The 20025-nt window shown below is 48.4% G+C and overlaps 1 protein-coding gene across 6 annotated transcripts in view; it reads right to left on the reverse strand.

Annotated features, from left to right (window-relative positions):
- The window catches only part of TRPV1 (transient receptor potential cation channel subfamily V member 1), a 44218-nt gene that overhangs the window by 17308 nt on the left and 6885 nt on the right, over positions 1-20025 (reverse strand). For 2 of the 6 annotated variants that reach the window (XM_059379584.1, XM_059379585.1), the window contains exons 2-10: positions 9789-10108; positions 8850-9016; positions 8621-8773; positions 8001-8141; positions 7569-7867; positions 6859-7038; positions 4340-4498; positions 2883-2978; positions 1240-1310 (exon numbers count right to left, since the gene is read on the reverse strand). In XM_059379584.1, the coding sequence (XP_059235567.1) occupies positions 1240-1310; positions 2883-2978; positions 4340-4498; positions 6859-7038; positions 7569-7867; positions 8001-8141; positions 8621-8773; positions 8850-9016; positions 9789-10075 (1553 nt within the window). In that variant the 5' untranslated portion in view covers positions 10076-10108. Of the gene's footprint in view, positions 1-1239; positions 1311-2882; positions 2979-4339; positions 4499-6858; positions 7039-7568; positions 7868-8000; positions 8142-8620; positions 8774-8849; positions 9017-9788; positions 10109-11769; positions 19859-20025 lie in introns of those variants that run through there. The other 4 variants (XM_059379583.1, XM_059379586.1, XM_059379589.1 and 1 more) reach the window with 4 other exon arrangements.

Here is a 20025-nt window from a genome sequence, read left to right on the forward strand (position 1 = left end):
GTATCTCAGAGAAAGACAAATACCATATGATTTCACTCATATGTAAAATTTAACAAAACAGGTGAACATAGGACCCCTAAATAAAATAAGATGAAAATTGAGAGGGAGGCAAACCGTAAGAAATGCTGAACTCTAGGGAACAAACTGAGGGTGGCTGGGAGGGGAGGTGAGTGGGGGGAAAGGGTAATTAGTTGGGTGTTGGGCATTAAGGAAGTCAATTGATGTAATGAGCACTGGGTGTTATATTCAACTGATGAACCACTAAATTTATCCCCTGAAACGAATAAAAAACAAAACAAAATAAAAGTGTAAGCATCTCAAGATTATAGTAAAAGCGTGGAGTTTGTGAGTCCTAGGAACAAGCTAGCTACAACTGGATGAGAATCAGCTCCTTGCATTTGCCAGGAATAGAGAGAGAGGCCTCAGGAATGAGAAAAACCTGGAGATCAGAGTAAAGTCCAAGGAAGAGATCCCAGGAGAAGAACACATTGCCATCTGAAGGCCCCCTTCGTAACCTGGGTCCTGCAAGGAAACTTCCTAAGGTTTCAGGTTATTTTGTGAAGGAAGGAGGTTCTTTCTGACATCCACATTGTTCTTGTAACTATGTTTTTGCTTATCTGTCTCTCCCTAAAACAGTGTACCCCCCTAGGTTGGGGGCATTTGGTAATATCTAGATATATTTTTTGGCTGTCAAGACTGGGGGACAAGGAGAATGCCATTGGCATCTGAAAGGTAGAGGCCAGAGAGGCAGCTAAACATTCTACAATGCATAGGACAGTCCCCCCCTTCCCCAGCTAAGAATCATCCAGTCCAAAATGTCCACAGTGCCAAGGCTGAGAAGCCCTGCCCGAAAAACTGGAAATTCCTTGAAGATAGGAATCATATCTGTTTCATCTCAGTATCCCAGTGCCAGTTCACTGGATGCCAAATGGTCGGACAAACGTGTGAAAAAATGAACAAGAGTATTCAGACTGTAACTCAGACTTTAAGCCCCATGAGCCCACCTTTGTCATTCCCTAGCACCTGGTGCATCTCTGACAGAGTAGAGCCTCGCCATCCACTAATTCGACACACATTTCCTGAGGGCCTTCCACCATTCATTCAACATGCTTGTGAGGTCCTACTGTGTTCCAAGCCCAGCACGAGTGAAAGGGTGGGTTAGAAGGATGGCTATAATCTTAGGACTGGGCCAACAGATGCTGTCTGTTATGGAGGCATAAGAATCAAAGTGTCACTTACAAAAGCATTTCACTGTAGCTGTCCACAAACAAGGTCTTCAGGGATGGCCGCCTCTGCAGGAAATATTGAATCTGTAGGCAAACAGAGAGAGTAAGCTCCCAGGAAAGGCTAGATGGTAAGCACTTTCAATGTTTCCTAAATGGCCTAAAATGGAACACAGGAGGGGATCAAAGCAGATTCCAACGAGGGTAGAACAGTGAGGCTCACAGGTAACTGGGTCAGGAGAGATTTCTTAAAATAGAGAATGGAATTTTAACAATACCTAGAAGTAAAGACAGGAAGGAAAATCATCAAAATATTACTAATTGCTGTATTTGAATGATGAGATGGAGAGATTTTTTTTCCTTCTTCCTACTATGTGCATTTTTCCTAGTTTTCTTTAATAACTGTTCATTATAGTAAAAATTCTTTAATCAGCCTCCACTGAGCAAAGTCATCAGATTAGCCAGTGCTCTCCATTCCCTGAAAATATTCTGACCAATGCCCACAGTGAGTGCTGGTGGCTAGGAGATCCTCTCTCAGACACCCGCACCCTCCACTCCCTCCCACTGGTGAATCCTGGTTGCCGAGAGTGCTTTTTGCCTACTGCACTTGCTACTGTGGCTTTGTATTTTATTATAATTTAAAATATGAGTACAAAATAAAGACAGTCGCTTCTGTAAAGACAAAGTCCAACAATTTGGAAAGACTCCTTAATGGTGAGTCACGAAGAAATATTGGGTGTAGCTTCGATCAAAAAGATTAAGGGGAAAAATCATAACAATCTCCAAATATTTGTAACAGTGTAACACGTAACATTGGTCCAAACTTCAAAGAAAAGACTGTTCATATGTTAGAAGAAGTACCAAGTAAGATGCATGCATTTTCAGGTAAAATAAAATGATGCCAGTATATGTGTACATTTCTTTCATTATTTTGAACTTTAACAGAATGTTTGGATTAAATGAACAACAGTCATGATCCATTCTATTTCTGGAATTAAATATTACAGTTGATCCTTGAGCAGCATGGTTTTGAACTGTGAGGGACCACTCATGCAGGGGGTTGGGTGGTTCTTTTTATAAACACGAGATAGTACTGTAAATGTATTTTCTCTTCCTTATGATGTTCTTAATAACATTTTTTTCTCTAGCTTACTTTACTGTAAGAATATAGTATACAATACATATATCATCCAGAATACATGTTAATTGACTGTTTATGTTATTGGTAAGTCTTCCGGTCAATAGTGGGCTATTAGTAGTTAAATTGAGGGATCTCAAAAGTCAAAATGAGCACTGGGTGTTATATGCAACTGATGAACCACTAAATTCATCCCCTGAAACTAATAAAAAACAAAACAAAACAAAACGAAAGTGTAAGCATGTAGACTTTTGATTGTGGGGGCAGTCGGTGCACCTAATCCCTGCAGTATTCTAGGGTCAACTGTACTTTCAGTCCTGACTGTCCTTGAATGTGACTATCCTGGGTCCACAGGAACCCACGGGGCAGACCCTCAACCCCCAGTCATGAATGTCTGGAGAGCTCTCTTCTTCACCTGTATATCTCTCCCATGAATTAAAGAGTGAGTGAGCACTGGGTGAGTCTCTTGGCTTTTTGTTTCGGTGATAATGGAGACTCACAGTGTGGGAAGGAATGCTTACCCCTCGGAAAAAGAAGTAGACTCCCCCTGATACAGAAAGAATCTCGCCAGTGACTCGGAAATAGTCCCCAATGGTGTGTTTCAGCTTATAGGGAGGCTGCAAGGTGCAGAGAAGTTAGTGACTCCATTCACTTATTCACTCATTCAACAAACATTTTCCAAGCCCTGTGTTTAAGAGCCACCCCCTGCCCAAAAGGCTCAGCCTCTACTGAGAGAAAGGCATAGGGGCATCTGGGTGGCTCAGTCGGTTAAACATCTACCTTTGGCTCAGGTCATGATCCCCAGGGTCCTGGGATCGAGCCCCAAGTCAGGTTCCCTGCTCAGTGGGGAGTCTGCTTCTCCCTCTCCTCCCTGTTGTGTTCTCTCTTGCTATCTCTGTCTCTGTCTGTCTCTCTCTCTAATAAATAAATAAAATCTTTAAAAGAGAGAAAGAGAGAGAGAGGCATAATTAAAGACAGTGCATTATTAGGGACACTTGCAAGGAGGCCCCTCTGTAGGACCTGATTCCCAAGGGGGCAGACTCTAGGTGCCAAGCAGAGTATCCTTACAGTACTGTGCTGTCCTAGCACAGAGCTCTGCTGGGAGAAGGGTGATGGCATAGGTGGAAGCACTCCTATAGACTCAATGCCATATGCTTCCTGCTGCTCCTATGGCCATGGTGAACCCATCAAGGTTTTCCATGGATGGTGGAAGGTGAGACATTCCACACACGTGTGTCATCCTTGTGTGTCAGACTCTTTCTTGTGGTGGGTTTCCTTTCTGCATGCCATCAATGGTTTGTAAAATACTGCTTTACTACTTGTCTCACTAGCATGTTTCTCTTTTGTCATAAAATGAAATTATTAAATGGTTTATTAAGTGGATAGAAGCCAGGTTTTACCTAACTCAGAAGTAGAATTTTATTTTTTTCATTTTTTAAAGATTTTATTTATTCATTTGGGGAAAAGAGAGAGAGCACAAGCAGGAGGAGAGGCAGAGGGAGAGGGGGAAGCAGGCTCCCTGCTGAGCTGGGAGCCTGATGCGGGGCCCAATCCCAGGACCAGAGATCATGACCTGAGCTGAAGGCAGACATTTAACCATCTGAGCCACCCAGGTGCCCCGGAGGTGGAATTTTATATCAAATTTATAAACAAGGTACCCTGGAAATAAAGGCAACAAAGTAAGTGCTTGGGTAGCAATGGAAAGGATTCAATTCAGTAACTCAAAGGAGTCGAAAGCTCCTGGCAGAGGAAGAAGTCTGGTCTTAAGCTGATTTGAAGGATGGCGCAGGGCCTGGCACAGAAGATGTGCTCAAGGGGCACCTGGGTGGCTCAGTCAGTTAACTGTCTGCTTTCAGCTCAGGTCATGATCCCAGAACCCTTTCATCTCTTCAGCACACTGGGAAGGACTCCAGGATCTTATAAGAATGCCCATTCCTCTCCCCACTTCCCTGTCATGAGGCTGAACCTCAGTCCGCACCAAGCCATCCACAGGCCTGTAGTAGGCTGCTGTGGTGAAGATGATCATATACAAGCAGTAGACGAAGAAGTTGAAGTAGAAGATGCGCTTGACAAATCTGTCCCATTTGTCCTGTAGGAGTCGGTTCAGCGGTTCCACCAAAAGCATGTCATGGCGATTCTAAAGGGAGCAGAGAGAGATAAGACTCACTCCCCAGCCAGAAACCACAGAATCTCATATCCAAGAGATCTATTTTAAAGTTCCACTATCCCTAAGATGGATGAGCCAAAATCAGATCATCCCAACCTTTGCTAGCCACCAAGCCCCACGCCCAGCCCAAGCTTAAGCTCCCTCAACAAGGTCCCTGTTCAATGTCTTCTTCAATACCTTTGGAGATAGGAATCTCCTGGCCTCACACAACCTGGGGAGAAATACTGTCAGGAAGATCTATCCTCTGGAGTTAAGTTGGTCTTCTCTGCTTTCTACCAGTTGTCCCTGTTCTGCACCTAGGGACTCCAGTACTGAATTTCTGCCCAAGAGAGCCTTTGGAAACAAGAAAATGCCAGCTATGCCCCCATAGCCCTCTCCTCTCTAGATCTAACACCCCAGCATTTTTGGAGACATTTCCTACATGGGCCAGCCCTCTGGGATTCTGAGTCTAGGCCCTGAATCATCAGGGCAGCCCAGACAGAGGCTAATAGGGCAGAGCAAAGCAGGCTAGGCTGCTCTCTCCCCGAACTTTGCCCCTGTCCCGTGAGATACTGGGGCAGGCCCTCCTCACTGACAGCACAGACCCACCCCCTAGGTCTGCCTCAGAGACTGGTATCACCTTAGAAAGAATGGACAGGAGAGGTGGCCTTTCAAAGCAGTTAACAAAGCACTTTACTTCATTAAGTGGCCCTGGGATGCTCATTCGGAAACAAAATAATTAAGTAAATTGCCTACTTCATACCTACACAAAAATAAATTCTAGGTAAATTAAGAAGCCAAACATAAAATACCTACAAAGGAGTGAAACAAAAGTACTGAAGGAGATGTGTATAATCTTGAAATGGGAAAGACCTTGCAAAGCAAGACACAGGTCACAGAAGCTATCAAGGAAAAAGACTAATCTGACTCTCAAAATGAAGAACTTACAAGCAAATGATGCCTTATATGAAGTTAGAAGGCAAGAGACAGACCAGAAGAAAATAAAATATTGGCTCCATATGCAATAAAGAAAGGATCAATTTATTCTATAACAAGAGTACCTACAAATCAAAAGGAATGGGACCAACAATCCAATAGAAGAGATGGCGAAGGACAACAAATAGGAAATCTAACCAAAGAAATATGACTGGTCAGATAATTATATAAAATATTATCCACCTCACATTATCAAGAAAACGAGAATTAAGACATCAATAAGATAGCATTTTTGGCCCCAACAACTTAAATTAGTTTTTGAGAAAAGATTGATAATACCCAGATTGACAAGGACATGGGTAGATTTTTACCTACTAGTGATGGGCAAACGAATTGATGCAGTCTTTTTGAAGAACAATTTGGCAGTAGCTATTAAAATGTTAAAAAATACATACTTCTTTGATTTAGCAATTCCAATTCCAGGCATCCTAGAAAAATTCCCAAACCCATGCCAAGTGGCTCACAGCACTGTAGTAACAAAAAACTAGGAATAACTTAAATGTCCTCCAATGGGCATTTACTCCCCATCCCTACTATGGAACACGACGCAGCCGGAGTTTTTCTGAAGGAAGCAGGCCCATATGTACTGATATAAAATGATCTACAAGACACACCATTAAATGAAAAAACTGTTCTAGGGTGCCTGGGTGGCTCAGTGGGTTAAGCCACTGCCTTCGGCTCAGGTCATGATCTCAGGGTCCTGGGATCGAGTCCCGCATCGGGTTCTCTGCTCAGCAGGGAGCCTGCTTCCTTCTCTCTCTCTGCCTGCCTCTCTGTCTAGTTGTGGTCTCTCTCTGTTAAATAAATTAATAAAATCTTTTAAAAAAAAAAAAAAAGAAAAAGAAAAAACTGTTCTACATTTCATATGGTATGATCCCATTTATGTAAATAAAATGAAACCACACATTTTTATATGGTATAAAAAGAGGATTCTTGGGGCGCCTGGGTGGTTCAGTGGTTTGAGCCTCTGCCTTCGGCTTGGGTCATGGTCTCGGGGTCCTGGGATTGAGCCCCACATTGGGCTCTCTGCTCAGCGGGGAGCCTGCTTCCCCCCCTCTCTCTCTGCCTGCCTCTCTCAAGCGTGCTTGTGATCTCTGTCTGTCAAATAAAATCTTCAAAAAGAAGAGGACTCTTTTTGTTTATCTGAAATATTTGTTTTTTATAGAAAAATTAGCTTACATTATTTGTATGATGAAGGAAAACATCCAGTGGGAATAAATGGGGAGATGAGGCATCAGGGCCTAGGCCCCAAGCAGTGGGTTTTCCAGGCAAAGCTGGATGGGAGCTAGGACAAGGGCTGGGGCGCAGTGAGGCCAGAAGCCCGCCCTGCCCAGGCCCCACCCAGGCCCACTCACAGGGGTCTCACTGCTGCTGTAGGCGATCACCTCCAGCACTGAGTTCTTCTCACAAGTGTCAATGCAGGACAGGTCGTAGAGCGAGGAGTGCACAGGCCCATACGCCCATTCCGTGAACTTCCTGGACAGATGCCTGCACTCGGGCTCCTGGATCTCCCTCTGGAGAATATAGGCCAAGACCTGCCACAGGGATATAAGAGCTTGTGAGAGACCAGCCTGGAGCCCCCCACCAGACACATCCCCACTACACCCCCAGCTCTACCTCAATGATAAGTCTGCTTCCTAGCCCCATTGGAGACCAAAACCAGCCCCAGGAAAGCGCTCACTTCTATCCAAGCAGCCTCCTGACCAACCTGTCCACTTACTCAGATGTCAGCTGCAGCCACATCAGACCCATGGTGGAGGATCACACCTGGTCACATCCATTTTGCCCTTGGCTCAACCTACCCCCATGCCCAGGTGCCAGCACCTCACTCCGACTCCATGTTTGGTTGGTGCTGCTCAGAGGTGGAAATCAGAAAAGGACAGGTGTGGTGCCTGGTTTCTGCTTAGCATCTCACACTTCCTCTGGTTTCCTCTAATAGCCCCTAGTGCCACAGCAGCAGGGCTCTGCAGGGTGGTGATCCCAGGTATGCAGCAATGTAGGCGCTTCCCTCCCACAGCACCCTCAAAAGTCATACCCCAGCTCAGCCATGAAGCCTGCCCCCTACCCCAATTTTCCCAGTCCTGGCAGCCAGAGCCAGTGGTGTCAGCCCCTTCTTGTTGGTGAGCTCCTCCAGCTTCAGTGTTGGGTGGAGCTTGGCCCCCAGGATCAGAATCTCATTGTACATGCTTGTCACAAACTTGGTGTTGTCTGCTGTGTTGTCGGCCACCTCTACCAACGCATGCAGCACTGTGTTGCCCACGGAGTCCTTCGCGCTGATGTCCGCTGGCTGCCAAGAGTTCTGCAGCAGGAACTTCACGATGCCCAGCTGGTTGGTGCATGCAGCCAAAGAGAGGGGCAGCTCACCTGTGGCCAACACAGGCATATGATGGGCCTCAAGAATAGAGTAGCATGGTCCCTAGACCACCCAGCCTCCAAATCCCTCTGTCTCCACCCCAAACCTCCCCTTAGCAATTGTCAAAAAGCCACATGTCCCTACCAAAGTAGAAGCCAGGCCGCCCTTTGGTTTTCTTAAAGAAGTCCCCGTTGGCTGCAGCCTGGACGTCTGCCCCATTCTCCACCAGGAGGGTCACTAGTGCCATGTTCCGCCTCTCGATGGCAATGTGCAGGGCCGTCTGGCCTGTGGAGATGGGTGCTGTTGGGTTTGTACTCACAGTCCTGTGCTTGGGCAGGTACAAGAGGAAGACCTGGGCAAAAAATGCCAGATGACTCCCCCGCAAAACAGGAGAGCTAGACAGAATACCCAAAGGGGACCCAGGGAGTCCCCTTGGCAGAAGCAGAGACCCACAGGGGAATACCAGACTGGGAACTAGAGTCGTCAAAGCTGCCCAACATCAAGGAACAGTAGCAGAGACAGTAGTCATGGCTTCTGGAGGCAAAGAACACCAAGTCCACAGAGGGAAGGAGGGGACTGTCAGCACCAGGAGAAATCAAGTCCAGCAGGCAGGGGAGGCAAGGACCCCCTGGGCTCGGGAGATGACACCTCAGTGGCTGGTATAGGGAGCAAGGAGCCGAGAGGCTTGCCCAGGCACAACAATGCCTGCTGGCTCCAGATGTGCTGGTGGACAGAGCCATGCCAGACCCCGTCCCCCTCCTCACCCTTGTAGTAGCTGTCTGTGTAGCTGGCATTGACCAACTCCTTCAGGCTGTCCGTCTGCCGGGCAATCTCCAAGAGCAAGGGGATGGTGTCATTCTGTCCCTCGTGCAGGTTGAGCATGGCTTTCAGCAGACAGGTCTTCCCTGTCTCTGGGTCTGCAAGACAAAGGGAGGATCAGAGCTGGGCACAGTGGCCGGGGCCCCTCCCAGGAAGCCGGCTCCCCAGGGCCACCTTTGAACTCGCTGTCCATCAGGTGCTTCTTGCTCCTCTGCAGGAAGAGCAGCAGGCTCTGCAGCTCCTCACAGTTATTCTGAGCGACGGCTTCAAAGATCTTCCTGCGATCGTAAAGCTTGAGGCTCTTCTCAGATCCGGCAGTGACAGAATCCTGGGACGGCTGCCTGGGGGCCAGAAAACCCCTTCATCAAACTATTCTGACCAGGGAGCATGACAGAAGCCCAAGGTAAACCAAAAGGGAAAAAATACGTGAGACAAAATCCATGCCTTAGTCTAGGTGACTGTCCAGGAAACTGATGTAACAAGGAACCGTGGGGGTGCAAATGCCCTCACTGCATCCCCAGCCCGCCAGTAGGCACCCTCTGGAAAGTCCTTCCTGCCACCACTTCCAATACCCAAGCCACTCACTTCTCCATTTGCTCAGGAGCTGGGGCTCTAGGGGCAGTGTCCTCCTGGAAGAGGCTGGAGATGGGGGTTTGAAGGGTTTAGATGGCCACTGCCAAGTGAAAAATATCCCTATACTGGCCTGGGAGTTAGCTAGTCTATGAGCCCTCCCTGACCTGCCTTGGTGGAGACACTTGGTGGGCTCCTCACTAGAATGGTTCTGCCCTCTCTGTCTGAAAGCCTCCCGGCTTTGAGCTTTTCTACTTAAAGTCTAAATCTTTGGGACTGGTGAGCACTGAGGACTGGACACCTGGAAATCAGCCAGAAGCTAAGATCAGCGTATACACCAGCATCCATGACCATGTGTCCCAAAGCTGCTGAGGGCAGATGTTGGACCACATGACTTCTGAAGGGTCCCCAGCTCCCTGGTACTGTGACCCACAGCCCAGAAGCTTAGAGCACCACGTGGTATCTCCATAGCTAGGGCCTCAGCCAGAGGAGCCAGCTCAGCTCCTGGTGAAGAAGGGGGTCCATGCTCCAGATACAGCTTACCTGGCACATGTGGGGCCATCCTCGTGCCTCTGGATGATGACAACGGGGTTGACTGTGATGGCTGGGCAAGAGGCTAGCTGGCCTTCTTCATAAGAGCAATCCATAGGTGAAGCCTCCTCTGAGTCACACTTCCCAAAAAGCCGGCTGCGGCTCTTAGCCGTGGGGAAGAAGTGGGGCTTGGCTGGAGCTGACCTGGAATTAGGGTCTCCATCCAGGGGGTCTGGGCAGGAGTCCTCTTGGGATGGGTCCTCAGCCTTCCCTGAATCTGAGCTCCCCCATTTCTTCATCCTTGCCAGATCCTTCGTGGCCTAAGAGACAGCCTGCAGGCAGCCACCAAGATGAGGTTTGTTCCCAGCTCAAGGACAGCATGATTCTAGCCCATATCTGCCCTCCTTGCAAAAGCCCCTATGAAGCAGCACACCCCAGAGGTCCAATAGCTGTCAGCACTAGCCCCCTAGAACTGAAGCTTCCGGAGGTGCTATGCTATGTAGATTTTTTGCACTTTTGGTCATTTCTGTGAAATTGGCATATTTCAAGCATCCCTGAACTTGGAAATTTTAAATTATTCAGGGCTGGTTCAGGCCTTCTGGCACATATGGCTGTGAACTTGTTTTGATACTGCTTTCCATTCACTCTCTAACCTCCTCTCCCATGCTTTGCTCCATCCAAGCAGGAAATCCCCACTGTCTAATACCCAGGGCTCTCCCATATCTCAGGGCCTCCACCTGGGGTGCTTTTTCCCTTCTCCTCCTTTTGCCCAAATCCTACCACCTTTAAGATGCCAACTCCCCTTGGCGTCCAGCACGGATGCTGCCTCCGCCATACCCCCAAGCTCTGTGCTGGCCATGCACCCCTCCCTGCTCCAGAGTGGCCCCGTTGGTTGTCTACCATCCTTCAGTCTAGCAATTTCTATCTGGTACTGCCTTATCTCCCCCATAACCTGTGACCTCCTCTTGAGCAGGGAGCTTGCCTGATCCCCCACCCCCTTATGAAAAAACGCTGGGCTGGTCTCTGTGGAGGACATGAAAGAGATCAGATACAGCCCTTTTTGTTCCCATTTGCATAGAAATTGAGATTCATATTCCAGCAGTGGCTGGATTCCAGAAAATAGCCACTGAAGGAAAGGGAGGTGCCCCCTAGGCCTGCATTTTCAAGTGCAAGTTCAGACAGTGAACACTCAGAGCACATTGCTGGGCCTTGGCAATAAATCAGCTACCATCTGATGCCCAGATCCTTGGAGGAAGAAAATGAGGTTGCCTCACCTCTCTGCATCCTGTAAGACAGACCCATCTTCCCTCCTGCCTGTTGTTCCTCCTTCAGGAGGGACCGAGTCTTTCTCTGGGTCATCCATTAAATGGAAACCCTGCAGCAGGAAGTGTCCCGGCCACAGAGAATCCCACTCCTGACCACTCACCCATTTGTTCATTCCATCACTCAACACCTATGTACAGAATCCCACTGGGAACCCAGGCCCCTGCTGGGGGGCACAGAGAGTGCTCAGGCCCCAAGTGAGACAGAACCTAGGTGCTGGCTGGGGCAGGGCTATCGCAGGAGGGGCCAGGGTACTGAAGGAGGCTTCAGGGAGGAAGTGACAGAGGATCTGGGCTCAGAAGAAGAGCAGGGTTGGTCTGGAACTGGGGGAGACGATGCAGATCCCAGACTAGCTGATAGAGAGGAAGCCAGTGGGACTTGAAGGCAGGCAGCAGGGTCAGAACCAGATGGCTGCTGTCCTTGGATGTCAAGGAACAGGATGTGGACATTATTGTGTGGATGGTAGGAAGCCACGAGAAGCTTCAGAAGCATGAAGACTGGCATTCTTCTATACTTTCAAGAGGTAATTTCCTGTTCAGGACTGTTCATACTGTGGGGAGCCTGTCACCTTTAAAAGTCACAGGAGGCTAGGAAGAATGAGAATAACTGACATGCTTGAGCATGTGCTATGCAAAGGTGGGTGCTGTTTGAACACCTCACATGCACTCACTTCATTTTCACTTGTCTGAGGAGTAAGCGTGTGACAGATGAGGAGATGCACACACAGTGGTTCCCTGAAGCCACACAGGCAGAGGAGGGAGCCGGATCTGATATGCAGCAGCCTGGCTCTCAAGCGTCTCCAGCACTCCACCACCTCTCTGAAGGCTCGAGGCTCTTCTCAGGCATCAGACTCAGCCCCAGATCTCATCCTAGAGTGGGGGGCTGATCAGATCAGGGTTCCCCATCCCTGGGGCCAATCATGCAGGGACAACACCCTTCCCCATCAGAAGCCCCAACCTGTAGAACCTTCCTGCTCAAACAAGTATCCCAGGAAACTCAAAGCCCAAAATGAAGTATGAGTAAGATCCAGGCCATATGCCAGGCATGGCTCTCCCAGGGCTATCCCCTTGGATAGGCCTGGCCACAAAACCAAAAATAAACGTACTTCCTGACTCACAGCTCTTAACACTCCAATAAGAGCACCCATTAGCAGGAGCGTCCACAAAATCGTTCTGTGACGTTCCTTTTTGCCTCTTCCTCTGACTGGTCCAAATCTAATCAAACCCAAGAAACATGAAGCAGCCTACACAGTAACATCATTCAGTAGGTCAAGAAACCCCAAGTCTGCTCCACATGCCCCACACCTGATTCCCTACCAGAAGCCAAGCTTCTTCAAGAGCAGAGGGAAGGACAAGGACTAAGAAGCTATTTGTTTTGGGCTGTGGGGTAGACAGAGACAGGAAAGCCTGCCACTGCCAGGCCTGGGTGTGTCTAGTACATGAGTCCCATGGCAATGCACCTGTCACAGTTGAATGTTCTGCAGTGATGGGGTATTTCCAACCATGTCTTAGGGTATTTGATGGAGACAGTGGTTCTGATTTCTACAAGATTCATAAACACCAGTCTGGACTAAAGGATAGTCTTGGAAAAAATGACCCTGCTCAGCAAAAACTTAACTTGGCCTCTGGGCCTTCCTCAACTCCAGAGCCAAGGAGGACACTGGCCACCACCTAGGAGAAGCCTCCCTTTTCTCCCCAATCCAGACGAGACATACTGAGGTGCAGCTCTTCTGCTCCCTCTCTGCTCAAAGTATCTGTCTGTCTCTGGCCTCCCCGCAGGCTCTTAGGAGCTGGCCCAGGACCTAGCCCATACCTCTCTTGCCTTCTTGGCCTACCTGAGTATTTCCTAAAGAGGAATAGAGACCTGAGGGGCTACCCAACCTATGAATGAAGAGCCAGAGGAAATCTACCCAAAACACAGTGACTGGAGCCTGGACAAGAACCCAGAGCTCCTGTCTCCCAGCCCAGCACCCCCTTAGTACAGAGAGGGCAATGTGCTGAAACCTCCACCCACAAACCACTGGCCTCTGCAGGACCCATGGCCTCTTTGCTCCAGGATGAGGGTCCAGGATGACTAAGGTACAAATAATACACATTGACCATGGCAACCTCCCCTATCACCTGCCAAGTGTTTATGATTAGCCACAGTAAATGCTCTATATGCATCCCCACACATCACTTATGCACCCCCACGACCTTTGAGGCAGTCACTGTGGTTATCCCATGTTCAGATGGGGTAACTGAGGTGCTAAGAGGCTAGTTGAACTGCTTATAATCACACAACTGGACAGAGGCAAAGCCTGGCTTCTGACAGCTCACTATGCCATTCTAAAATCTAACATCAACACTGGCCATCAAACAACAAAAAGGACTCACCGGCTAGATGCAGGCACAGCTCAGACACAGCAGGTACCAGGGAGCTCCGAGGCTATTGTTAATTGAAGGGAGAGCTGGAATGGTGTGGGGAGGAAAGCTGCCTCCCTGACTCTGTGAGGGTCCTTGGCCCCTCCCCAGGTCGCAGTTGCTCTGCACTGGTCAGGATGAGCTGTGGGTATGCTCTGGCACTCAAGGAAAACGTTTCCAGCAATGGCAGCAGCTGCTGTTGCCGTGGCTGATTCCCAGAGGATCCCAGAGCTTTTCCCATCATTTTTGCCCTTTTTCAGAAACCACTTAGCTGCTGCCCCGCCTCCCACCATGCCAGGGGCTGCAGTGCACTTAGCCACAACACAGCCCAGAACCAGCCAGGGCTGTGACCTCAGCTCACAAGGAAGAGAAGGGCACTGCTCAGGCCTCCCAAACCCACTACCCTTACAGACAGCATGGTCCAGGGGAAGAAAAAAAAAAAAAAACCACGAATTCACTTTTACAACCAGAAATGTCAAACCCAGCACCATGTAGAGGATGGAAATGATCATGTCACCCATCATACAGTCCCGGCTTGACATCTATGGACCTGGTTTTGAATGCCATCTTTGCCACCAGCTGTGTGTGACCTTGGTTGGGTCCTTGCCTCTCTCAGGCCTCTCATTCCCTATGGAACTGTGGTGTAGGGATTGAGGTGGGAGGCTTCTGGGTCTGCCAGGTCCCAGATTCATTCAGCTGGGATTCCTCATGGAACCACAGAACACAGGAAATTATTTTGTCTACTTCCTTGTTTCTCTAAGTATGATCCTAAATGCGCAGGAGAAAAGTTAATACAGTAAGGCTTAATTCCCTCCCAGAATATTACTGACAAAAGCTGCCAGGTCCTTCTGAGTATGCATTTAGTCTGCAGCCCAAAATGTCCTGCAGAACCCAACCTGGCAGCTGCCCATAGGAACCCTACATACCTCCACAATCCACAGGCCCCACACAGCCTGAAATGAGCAGCCACATGCCAAAAGCCCCATCATAGCCCTACTTGGAGTAGCTCACAAGGCTGAGCCTTAAGTCAAAAGAACAGAGTGCAGACACTGCAAGGACTTTGGATGCCATTGGACAGTTTAGAGAGAGGCTGTGCAAACTCATTCTCCCAGGCCCCCCAACACCGTGGGCAGTGGCAGGGCAGAGATGGCCAGACTCATTCCACACGTGAGAAGTCCATGCAGTTAGCTGACTGCCCAGGTCATGCTGTTGGTCTGGGTATGGAAGCCAGGCCCATCTCAACATGCCATACCATGCCCCCTGCTTGGACACCTTCTTAGCTGTGTGCCCTTCCATATGTGCCACTTTAGCTGCAATTAAAATGAACCTTTGAATTCATCCCTTTTCTGAAATTTTGGTAAAATCCATAGAACAGGAAAAATATCATTTTAGCCATTTTAAGCATACAATTCAGGAGCATGAAGTACATTCAAAATGTGGGGCAGCCATTACCACCATCCATTTCCAAAACTGTTTTCACCTTGCAAAGCTGAATCTCTATACCCATTAAACACTAAATCCCAACTGCTCCCCTCCCACAGCCTCTGGAAACCAGTCTACATTCTGTGTATGAATTGGATTACTCTAAAATTGTCATGTAAGTGGAATCACGCCGTATTTATCTTCTTGTGACTGGCTTATTTCACTTACCATAACGTTCTCAAGATTCATCCCTGTTATAGCAAATCGCAGATCTCCTCCCTTTGTAAGGCTGAATAATAATCCATCATATGTTTATACGGCATTTTATTTAGCCATTCATCTCTCAATGGACACTTGGGTTGCTTCCAACCTTTAACTGTAGGATGAACTATGCTGCTGTGAACAGGGGTGTACAAATACTTCTTTGAGTCACAGCCTCCAATTCTTTTAGGTTTCAATTCCAGAAGTGAGATTGCTGGATCATGGAATTCATTCTTCATTATACATAACTATCTGTTACCTATATATGAAAAACTCCCCAGTAGTGACCTCTCAGCCTACAAGTTCTCTGAGTCACTGTTCCTTCTAACCAAATGTGTGGGCCAGAAGTGCTGTGGGGAACCCCTTGGTATGGAGACAGGCCTATGCTATCTTAGGGACAGGCTCGGGCTCACCAGGGCCAGGTCTCAGACATGGGCAGCCCTGGGGAACAGGTGGGAGACATCTGAGAAAGGCGCCGAGACAACTAGCCAGCTCAGGGGCAAAGTCCAAGAAAGGGGCAGGTTGCACTTCTCCACCAGAACCGTCCCCTTGGCTGAGGTGATGTCTGCCTCCGGTGAGGACAATATACATCACTAAATGTGTCCCCTTGTAACAGAGCCATTGGGTGCTGACAACATCTCCCGGAGTTGGTACCCTGCATACCATGAGGGCTACAGGGGAAATGTGGCCCTTCTCATCCTTCTCTGACTGCTTTTTTCTCAACACACAGGACCTTACAACTGACACTTCTAACTTCTTACCCCTTTCTGAGACTCCACTCCTCCAAGGACCCATCTGACTTTCCCAAGCCAGGGACTCCCTCATGCAGGGGGCCAACCCTCCCCTCACCCCTGAGCTCCATCCCTACCTCCTGGAATCTCCAGATGAAGACCACAAATCCCTTCTACTCAGCACATCCAAGCAGACTCCTCTGCCCTTCACAGTCCCCCCTCCTAATGTTTCTGCCTGTAGAGACACCAACTTTCTTGTGGTCACCAAGCCTGATATACTCTGTCATCTCAAGCCTCTCCTTCTCTGTCCTATCTGGGCTACATTTCCATAGCTCACATCTATCCTTCTCTGTAACTAGCAGCTACTTCCTGTCACCTAAGGCTCCAGAGATACCTTCCTTCCCTGGCCAAGCACCCCGATTTACCACGTCCCAATCCCAGTCCTGGAACATCCTCCTGACTACGTAACAAAGCCTTATCCTTCAGCCTGGCACCCTGAGCCCACAGCCTCGGTCCCCTCTCCCACTGACAGCCCCTCCTGTCACCCGGACACATCTCCTTCCTAGTCACACCAACTGCACCTGCCTCCATGCTCTTCCCCTGCCCTTCTTCGGCCCAATATGCTTGCTCTGTGCATCCACTTAACACGTCTTTAAGGCCCAGGTGTCAGGTGAGACCTGTGATTACTGAGACTATCATTCAACTCCCACATCCTCCAAAAAGCCTATCAAGGGCCTAGTCTAAGTACTCACCTCTAAACTCTTACAGAAATCTCAGCATATGCCTTCCTGTAAAACTGGTGCTTGTGATCACAATGACAATAACAGCAGGAGATCCTTATTAAACCCATGCAGTGTGCATGGGGTAAACACTGAGCATTAACTCATCAGACTCTCACAGTTTCAGGAGGAAAGTGTGATTTTGTCCCCAGTTTATGGATCAGGAAATGAAGTGCAGACAGGCTGTGTAACTTGCCCAAGGACAGGGACAGCCATACCAGTCTTGTCTGAAGTTTCCTAAAGCTTGTATTGAGTTTTAACATCTCTGATGTTTGTGTCTTATTTCACAGACTTTAATGGCTTCAGGATGACAGGGCTCTCGCCCCCTCAATCTTCCCCTCAATTTTCCTTCTCTAAGCCTAGTTCCTTGCCTTACCCAGGGTAGCACACTGTATTTATTGGCATTGTTTGATCTGAGCAAATCTGCACTGAGGGGTTCTAGTAAAACCCATGAAACGGTGGCACAGACACCGCCTTAGAGGTGAGCACTGCGGTCAGCAGCCTAGTTTTCTGGGTCATAATGGGCAACAACTCCCCTCCCCCCAGCTTCCATAATTCTTTAAGGAAGGCAGCTATGCTCACCACTATACCACCAAGGCCCGCTCCATAATTCTTTAAGGGTGTTCTTGGATCGATGTAATGATGTACCCATTAAAATTCTTTCTAAGTAGATCATGTCTAAATGATGCATTTTGGGAGGGGGCACCTACTCCAAGCTCAGGTCTGATGAGGATAGAGCAGTCGAGGAAAGTACTAAAGGATACACCAGCCAGTGTGTGGGCCAAGTCGGCTGGAACCCACGTCACAATGGCTGTTCTTCTAGAGTTACCACCAGGGGGCACATTGACTTAAACTGAGCCCTTGACTCTGATGAGAGAATCCTCATTTCTTTTCTTCATCCATCTGGGTCCTGGATTTGAAGCCAGACTTACTGGTACAGCTAGAGACCAGCACACTCTCCTGTGCTGAAAAAGCCTGATTACCAAAACCGTCAGCCTGGCATTTCTGGGAGGAGCCAGGTGGGAACCTGTACCTATACCCCACCCAAGGACAGAGCCAACTCTACTAGTCTTGTCTTGTCTTGAGCTTTCTAAATTTTGTGTTGACATTTCACTTCCCTGATCTTTGTGTCTTGCCTCCCAGATTTTATTTTTATTTTTTTAAGATTTTATTTATTTATTTGACAGAGACAGACAGAGAAATCACAAGTAGGCAGAGAGGCAGGTAGAGAAAGAGGGGGAAGCAGAGCAGAGAGCCTGATGCAGGGCTCAATCCCAGGACCCTGAGATCATGACCTGAGCCTAAAAGCAGAGGCTTAACCCACTGAGCCTCACAGGCGCCCCGCCTCCCAGATTTTAAATGGCTTCAGAGATCCCAGATGCAGATGGCAAACAGCAAGCCTGGAAGAAAATGACTTTCCTTTCTGCCTTTGGTCTGTGTATTAGCATCACTGGGTACCCAGGTGAGTCAGTTTCTGAGGAGGGCAGAGCTCTTCGAGGGGTGTCAGCGTACTCCAGAAGTGGGTGGAGCAGCCACCTAAGCCAGGACAGGATAAGGCATCCACTCAGTGCCCTGCTCTGCAAAGCTGGGACCCAGGATGGGGACTGGGAACAAAAGGGAGAAGAGATGGGAGGGTCGGGAGCATGGGCAGAAAATGGAGGCGGGAGAGGAGGTCCAGTTGTGCTAGATGCCCACTGCATAAATTTGGGCTGACAGCCGAAGCTCTGGGCCTGCTTCCTCCATCCACAAAATGGGCAAAAGCATCTGCCCTACCTGCTTTACAGGGCTTTTCTGAGGATTAATAAGGATACTGGGCGTCAATAGTCTCTGTGAGCTGGTAAAGCTCTGGACAGGCATGGGGGATTATGGTTCTCATCCTCATTATTTCAAATGAGAACCGCATCTGCTGACTGTTGAGCTATATCCGGCCATTAGCTCGAGGTTCTGACTAATTGTTTTTTAATGAAAAAAGAACAAGATTTGCTTAATGTTTCATGACTCACACAGTGAGTATCTCTAAACCCAGAATCTCTCAATTTCAAAGACGTGATCTGTCCATCTAACTGTGGCTGAGACAAGAGGTCAGAGGCAAACTGCCCTCTTTCCTGAGACCACTGGGCATAGCAAACCCACAGCAATTGAGTAGGGTGAATAAGATGGTCTCTGCCCTAAAGGAGGCCAGGATGCATGAGGAGGAAGACCTGCTAGGCTCTCTCTGATGCTTTACTTGGTGGAGAGCCCTGTAATAGGCACAAGCCAGAGGCCAACAAGCCATGCCATCAGCAAACACTGAGAGCTGTCCTAGATGCCAGCTGCGATTATAATCCAGGGACAAATATAGGGCCAGGGAGACTGTAGCAGGAAGATGGCATCTGAGCTGGGCCTTGGACATGGAATAATGTTCCGCCCTAGAAGAGGACATTCCAAACATAGGCATCAGCCTAAGATGGAGGAGGAGGACAGGGAAGAGAACAGCTTAAAAGGAACCCTTCCCTCAAACAGTTTTCAGTGTTCAGAAGAAAAATAGAGAACATGAAAACCGTATAAGCATAATATGGATCTAGTCACAGTCAAGAGCCAAAAGAAGGGTATGTGTGGCAGTCTCTGCCTCCAGGTTGGTTCGGGCCACCTTCTCTCATGGGCTGCTTTCTAAGGCCCCTCCAGTTAGGCTCCTGCCTTCTGCAACAACCATTCTCCAATCTAGAGTCTGCACACTGGCAGTTATACTCCTAAAGCCCCCAGGAAGCCTGTCCTCCATTCCACTGCCCGCAGGAGAAAGTCCAAACCCCTTCATCTGGCATCCAAGATCCTTCACAGTTTGGCCAACATTTCCAGTCACAAGTCCTATCATACACTTTCATATGCCCTATGACCAAGTTATACGAGACAATTCCTCACAGCCTGCTTGCTCATGGCAGTCTTTCATGTCAATACATTTGCTCTCTCAGCCTAGAACGCCAAAGAAAGTGGGCTCTGGGGTTGCATCCTAGAGCTGTGACCTTAGGTAGGTTACTTACCGTTTTTGAGTCTCAGTTTCTTCATCTGAGCAATGAAGATAGTAGTACCTATCTTTTAGGATCACCATAAAGATCAACAGATCCAAACAAGTGGAGCTTAGATTAGCTCCTAGTACAAAGCAGGTACTCAAAAAATGTTAACTCTTTGTTGTTGGTATTGATGCACTGAAACTCTCACGGTTTAGCTCAATGTCACTTACATTAAGAATGAATTGCTGCTCCTTCTGCACACACATAAATCTGTGCTAGTGTTAATTTTATTCCCTAGTGATAGAAAATCAGCAACTCATCATTGTGTTGACAGTAAACTCAGC

Source organism: Mustela nigripes, chromosome 16 (assembly GCF_022355385.1).
Source record: "Mustela nigripes isolate SB6536 chromosome 16, MUSNIG.SB6536, whole genome shotgun sequence".
Taxonomy (NCBI): domain Eukaryota; kingdom Metazoa; phylum Chordata; class Mammalia; order Carnivora; family Mustelidae; genus Mustela; species Mustela nigripes.